The sequence below is a fragment of the Scatophagus argus genome, chromosome 23 (assembly GCF_020382885.2).
Source record: "Scatophagus argus isolate fScaArg1 chromosome 23, fScaArg1.pri, whole genome shotgun sequence".
In the NCBI taxonomy this organism is placed as follows: Eukaryota; Metazoa; Chordata; class Actinopteri; family Scatophagidae; genus Scatophagus; species Scatophagus argus.
The window spans coordinates 12,364,025-12,370,661 of NC_058515.1; the positions used below are offsets into that span (position 1 = coordinate 12,364,025).

General features: G+C 39.4%; 1 protein-coding gene across 1 annotated transcript; it reads right to left on the bottom strand.

Annotated features, from left to right (window-relative positions):
• Positions 1-1,285: 1,285 nt before the first annotated feature.
• Positions 1,286-6,074, bottom strand: LOC124054831 (protein translocase subunit SecA-like). The gene is made up of 2 exons (XM_046381249.1): positions 5,996-6,074; positions 1,286-5,687 (listed from the first exon to the last, which is right to left on the bottom strand). Exon 2 carries the CDS (start codon positions 5,670-5,672, stop codon positions 2,088-2,090), a length of 3,585 nt encoding a protein of 1,194 aa, XP_046237205.1. The 5' UTR covers positions 5,673-5,687; positions 5,996-6,074; the 3' UTR covers positions 1,286-2,087.
• Between the last annotated feature and the right edge of the window lie 563 nt (positions 6,075-6,637).

Consider the following 6,637-nt stretch of genomic DNA (forward strand, 5'->3'; position numbering starts at 1 on the left):
AGTGGTTGATATGAAAAATGCATTTAATGGATGTGTAGGTTGTATTTTGCCTTCAGTGTTTCTGTTGATTTGCTCACTTTGTTGCTAATAAGTCCACATTGCCACCCAGTATTTGTAGAAAAGGAATGATGCAAAATCTGTGTAAGTATGTGGAACAAAAACCCTGGTTTTACTCCTCACAGGCAGTTGCAACAAAGCCTCCAGCCACCGGTGGCAGCACAGAGCACAGTACTACTGAGCAGCCCTCCACTTGAAGAGCAACAAAGAAATTATGAAGTTATGTTACTGCTTGTACTTTTTCAACAGTTCTGCTTCTTGAAATAGGTCATAAGATTTGTGCTTAAAGACATATGCAGGATTTTGTGATTGTTTAATCTCATTCTTGGGTCGTCAAATGGCTACCAACCCAAAATGTTGGTATCTGACAAACTGGGAATGAGACTCAGCAATCTTCTCATTATTTCACTTTGATTGGAACATTCAGATGACACTGCTACAAGTTTTTGTGGGTCACAGTTGATGACTGAGGAGGATTATTTGTGTGTGAATCTGTAAATAACCCTGTGTAGTTTAATCTTCCTTTAACCATGATGTAGATTACAGTACTGGTTGGCAATATGTTTATTTTCACTACTCAAACAGTTACAATAACTAATACCACTTCATACCGTTCCACGAAGGAAAAAGAAACGTTGCTTATAGTCCAGAAGAAACAAATTAAACTTTGAACCAAACATAATCAAAAGGACACTGATGCACCATGGGAATGTGGTTTAACGCAGACAAAAGAAGATGAATGTCCATACCAGATCTTGTGTTTTGATGTGATTTATTTCAAAATTAATGAAACAAAAAAAGAAAATCATGGCTGCTGGTGCCTCCTTTGCACTGGTAAAAAACCACAGGCCCATCCAGGTGCATGCTGGTCCTCAAGGTGCCTACTTACTCAAATAACCTCAGGTAACCACAGTGTTACCCAGTTACCAAAAAATAAACCAAAATAGTAACTGTAAATCCATCCATCCATCCATTTTCTATACCGCTTATCCGTCAGGGTCGCGGGGGAGCTGGAGCCTATCCCAGCTGACTACAGACGAGAGGCGGGGTTCACCCTGGACTGGTCGCCAGTCAATCGCAGGGCCAACACACAAAGACAGACAACCACACACTCTCACACTCACACCTAGGGGCAATTTAGAGTAGCCAGTTAACCTAATGTGCATGTTTTTGGTATTGTGGGAGGAAGCCGGAGAACCCGGAGAAAACCCACGCAGGCACAGGGAGAACATGCAAACTCCACATAGAAGGGCCCAGACCGGGATTCAAATATTAACTGTAAATGAAAATGTAAATATCCTAAATAAAAATCTAATTTTAAATAAAACAAGTTAATCAAACAAAGTTACTCATAATTAGCTAATTAAATTTACAACTAAAATTAAAAACAAAGACTATAAATACACTGAAGGGATGCGTATATAAACTGACTTGCCAATAACCACCATATTTCAGATGATAGCTTGATTATATTATACAGAATCAAAATGTCTTTATAAATTAATAAAATGACACATGTTATATTATACTTCAGTGAATGAAATGTGATACAATAACTTTGTATATACAAATTTTACACAGCATTTTCAGGTGTATGTTCCAAAAAGTAAAATACTAGATACAATATTAGTGTAGTGTCAATATCACAACATTAATGTAAGTGAATGTTATATGTAAATTCATCTTGCAAAGACCAAAATATAGCAGAAAACTTTTAAATTTATACAATATAGATGTATATATATATATATAAACTAAAATAAAAACTATAAAAACTACTGTAATAATGGAAAGAAAACCTGCACTGATTAACATCATATCAAAAATGCACCTGAAACCTTTTCTTCGATTGACTTTCATGTTTTTGATTCAGTTTGCTGACATCCTTGTCTAAAGGATGACTGATTTCTTCAAAACTTGCCGTGATGAAAGAAGCTTAGAATCCACAGCAAGTTGGATCTAGTCTGTTTCTTCTCTAGAAGTTCATGGCTGTCACTTTACAACTCCAGTGTTGACTGTCTGACATCTAATCAAAAGTTTGACTTATTTGCCGATGAATCTTTGAGAAAAAAGTCTTCCAAAGAGAAAAGTGTGTCTAAGGTATAGACATGAGTCAGGCCCAGAGACTCGAGACAAATAAGTTCTCTGATAATGTCAAAGGAGGGATGACTGATGAGCTGTCGGATCTTCAGAGGGTCTCTGGACCGGACCAGACTCAGTGACTCAGGCAAAATGAGCAGCAAAGGCAGAAAATGCAGTAGTGGAACCAGGAAGTAGACCAGACTCTCATGCACTTTTACATGTCCATCAAGGTCTCTGGCCAAGTCTACCTTCTTTATGGCCTCATTAATGTTTGTCTTGAAAAATGACAACAGACTGTATCTGGTTATCATGTGAATGTCAAATCTGGTGATTGAGTCACTGCTGGGGTTGTTGATTCGTTGTTGTTTGAAGTATCTTTGAGTGGCCTGAATTTGTTCACAGTGAAGCTCAGCGGACTTTAACGCGTTTTGCAAATCTTCCAGAGCTCGATCGATGCAGTCTGGGCCCTGACGCCCGTCTGTCTGGGTTAAATATGCAAAAGCACGGTTGTAGTATGCAATTGCTGCCCAGCAGGGGTCCTCCTGTATGGCCTCAGTGTACATCCTGATACTCTCTGCAACACGTCCATGTTTGCGCAGCTCATTACCGAATGCAGTGTAGTGGTGAGGGTTCAATAAGGGCGATTTTCTCTCTCCGAGTTTTTTCCTGGCTGTTTTCAGGTCCTCAGTTAGTTTGTGTTTTAAGTCCACGATAGAGTCATTCTCATTGAAGTCTGTGAGTAGCCACATACCCCAGTATTCATTCAGTGCAGACAAATATGAATCTGGTGGCTTGTTGTTATTCTCTTTATATACTTCATCCAAGACATTCAGATACTGACTGAAGAGCTCCTCCTTCTTTTTTATCTTTGGGATGTCACACTCCAAGTAGCTAGCTAGTTCTTCAGCTACTGAGCCATCTCTGATCTCTTTAATTAACTTCATTTCCAAATTGGCATTTTCAGTCAAAATACATGACAGTGTTAAGGGCATCTTTTTAGTTTGGTTATTGTCTTGTCTTTTTTGATACAACCTCAACTGCATCACAAAATCTTGATGAGATGGTCTGACTCTTGTAAAGATAGATTTCACTAAAGATAGATGTTTTGTTGTCAAAACTAACAGTTGGAGTCGTTCTGACAAATGGCTGGAGCAGACAATCAGCTGAGCAGACCCAGGAGATCCTTGTCTGGCGGTGCGGCCAAATGCCTGTGCCTCAACACGAGCGTTCTTTGGCAGGAAGGTCTGTACAACAAACAAACCTCCAGCTTCCTTTACCTGGTCAGAAACCTGAAGGTCTGTCCCACGACCTGCAAGGTTTGTTGCTATAATGACGTGTCCTGCCTCAAGTTTCTTGGCAAAGATTTCAGTATTGTCCATATTGTTGTTAATGTAAAGCCTTTTGTTCGGGACTTTGTCTCCTAAGGCATTGTGGAGAACTTTTGCTCGATTGATGGTCTCACAGATGACCAACACGGCTCTTTCAGCCCTACATGGAGTGGGATGGGTTTGTTCAGTGACAACATTGCAGATGTTTTCAATCCATTTTTCTTCATCATGTAAGATCACTCCTTCAACCTCAAACAGCTTTCTGCGTTTGAATGAGGGTATCTGACAGGTCTTGATACCTCCATAGATTTTCTGCAAGGTTTCAGTCTCTGCTTGTTGACCAAGAGTCCCAGAGATTCCAAAAATCTGATCTTTATATTTTTGAAGCAAGCCAACATTGGACATGTAGTTTGTGATGGCTGTCATGGCACTCAGCTTGGACTCATGTTTCATTTCAAGGAACTGGTGTAACCCATCTGTCCATTGCATGAAGTTTTCAACAACGCCTGTGCAGCTATAGTCGACAGGCACTACCCCATGTTTCTCAATTATATATTCATGATCCGTTGTCAGTTCTTGGGCATAGAATGCATTTTTAATCCAAACCTTTAGTTTTGATCTCACTAAATCTGAGAGGAAGCCAGGTACATAGATGTGACGACTAAAGTTATCCTGGCTCAGTTCACATGGTGTAAAACGCAGGACGTGTTGTGTATCTGCTTCCACAGCTCTCACAGCACAGTTTTGATCAGAATATATGTACTGACAGAGGCCTCCATCCATTAAAAGCAGTGATACTGGTTTTTCAGTTGATTCTTTTTGTGGACTTTTGTTCCAGTCCTCTACTGAACCATCATTATTCATGCAGTGCAGAGCAAACTGGCAAGATGGGAACCTCCTCTCTACCATCTTAAAGAAGTTTGCCAACTGGTTAGCAGTTGCGTTTTTATTTTTTTCATTTAGAAGGCTTTGATTGTTCCTAAGCTGTTTTGCTAAACCTTTTGGCAGTATTCCTGTGTCCTCGGCCATTTGAAAGATGGTGCACTGATCAATATCTTTATCCTTTATTTGATCAAGCACAACCCGATGAAAGGGGTATTTTGGCCCCAGAATTCCATGTGTGTCGGTCTTTACGTACTGGTTAACAGTGGCCCATATGAATGCCAAGAGTGGGTTAAGGTGTTGCAAAGCAGGCATGTCACTACTTAGATAGACCACATGAAGGCCCTTATCAAGCATCAAGGAATCCACCTCATCCACAATGGCACACTGGAATGTTCTTTGCCCAAATATGTTCCTCCTTTGAAAGTTATGACGCAGCCAGTCTCCAGCAAACTCTTCCACAGTACCATAAACAACCTGACACTCATAGCACTTTTTCGAGTCTTTGTCATTTTTGTTGGTGTTGCAAGAGACACTGATCTTCAAAGCCTCATAAAATCTTTTCCAATCTTCCAAATCTCTTTCTGCAAGAACTGATGAGCTGGACATGATGTCCACAGTTTGTCCTCTCATAGCTCGAAAAGCAGCAAACATTGCTACAATACAGGACTTCCCCTCTCCAGTGCCAACCTGAATTAACCTTCCTGTGTTAGACAGAGCCATAATACACCAGCTCACCATCTGTGTCAGTCGTGGTCTGAAGTGAGTTTTTTCCACTTCTTGACACAGCCTCAACAAGTCTTTTTTCAACAAGTCTTTATCCAAGTCTCTCCTCTGTGATACATGAGTCTTTGAAGAAAGAGCTTCATAAACTGATGACACGATGTCTTTCACATCATCTAAAAGCTTGTCATCAACTTGGTTGAGTTTTTGCTCACGGATTTCCTGAAGAATTTCATCCAGCTGCTTTTCTCTGTCATCAGCTAAATATTTCTTGAGTTTTTCGTCTGTTACAGTCTTGTCTTGAACCAGCTGAATTAATGTCTTTCCTGATTTCTGACATTTCCAGCTGGGAGTGATTAAATGAATCTCTATGCAGTGCAACATTTTCAACAGCCACGAGACGAGATGTGATCTGTCATTTGTTGTCCAATCAAATCGTTTCAGAAGAGCATCAAACAAGTCAGTAACTTCCTCTGGGTTCCATTTAATGTTTGTAACCAGTCCTGTCAGCTTGTCGATAAGAAGTTTTTCATCTTTGCTGGGAGTCAACAAACTGCGACCACGAAGTAAAGTTCTCAATGTGTTGAGCAGTTCTTCCATTCCGGTATCTTCTGTCTATGGAGGCAGAGGTTTGGTCAGAACAGAAATGGAAATTTTTAGCTTCTATTTTTAAAACTGTACACAATTGAAGTTTATACAAATTTAATTCAGTTAGACTCTTAGCACAATATGTTTATTTGCTACAGTATTAAAAGTAAATGTTGGTGGTCATGAATGTATTCAGATATTGTCTGCAGCACATTTGAACTAATTTATATTCCATTCACAATCAGTATCTCAGTTTATTATTCTCTACACTGTACAGTATTATCACTCCAAAAGGTAAATATTAATGATAATGCATCAGAACAGGTAGTACTCACCTGTTAACAAGATGGATAAGATGAGAAGTGATGTGCGTCTTTAGGACACCTGAGATCATCTGCAGCCTGTATTTTCTTCCGCCTGCTTTTAAAGTGCTTTGTTTTTGTTTCTTTTCTGGCCACGTGTCCAGGCAACTCCCTGAGGGGATTTCCTGCAATGCTTTCGATTTTTGCGTTGGACTTATTATAAATCACGTTGCTTACTTCAAAGTCAACAAAAAATGCTGTCAATTAAGGGAATCAATACATAAAAACCTAAGGCCTGATAAAACAAAATCATCAGACCTTTTCAGTGTGTACTTTCACTCTCTGCACAGACACACACTAACATGAGATTCATTTAATCTCCATAACCTTTAGAATGAAAACTAATGAATCTTAGGTTTATTACATAAAACTTCAAGATGACTAAAACTTGTGTAGTTCCAAAAGTGCATAATCTGGCTTTATGTGTGTATCATGTGTTATGCTTCTATGTTTTAGGAGTAAAATAATGAGCCTAAATGTGCACAGAATCAAAGGTTTAAAAGTGTAATAATTTATAAGTGCGACCTCAAACCCTGCACTTATGCTTTCTGTTTGCACATCAGGACTAAAACACGCAGCCATAAATAGAAAATGTCATGTGAAAGACTGTTTGGC

Coding starts and splice junctions, on each gene's coding strand:
- LOC124054831 (XM_046381249.1), bottom strand. CDS start 5,672: ATGGAAGAACTGCTCAACACATTGAGAACTTTACTTCGTGGTCGCAGT.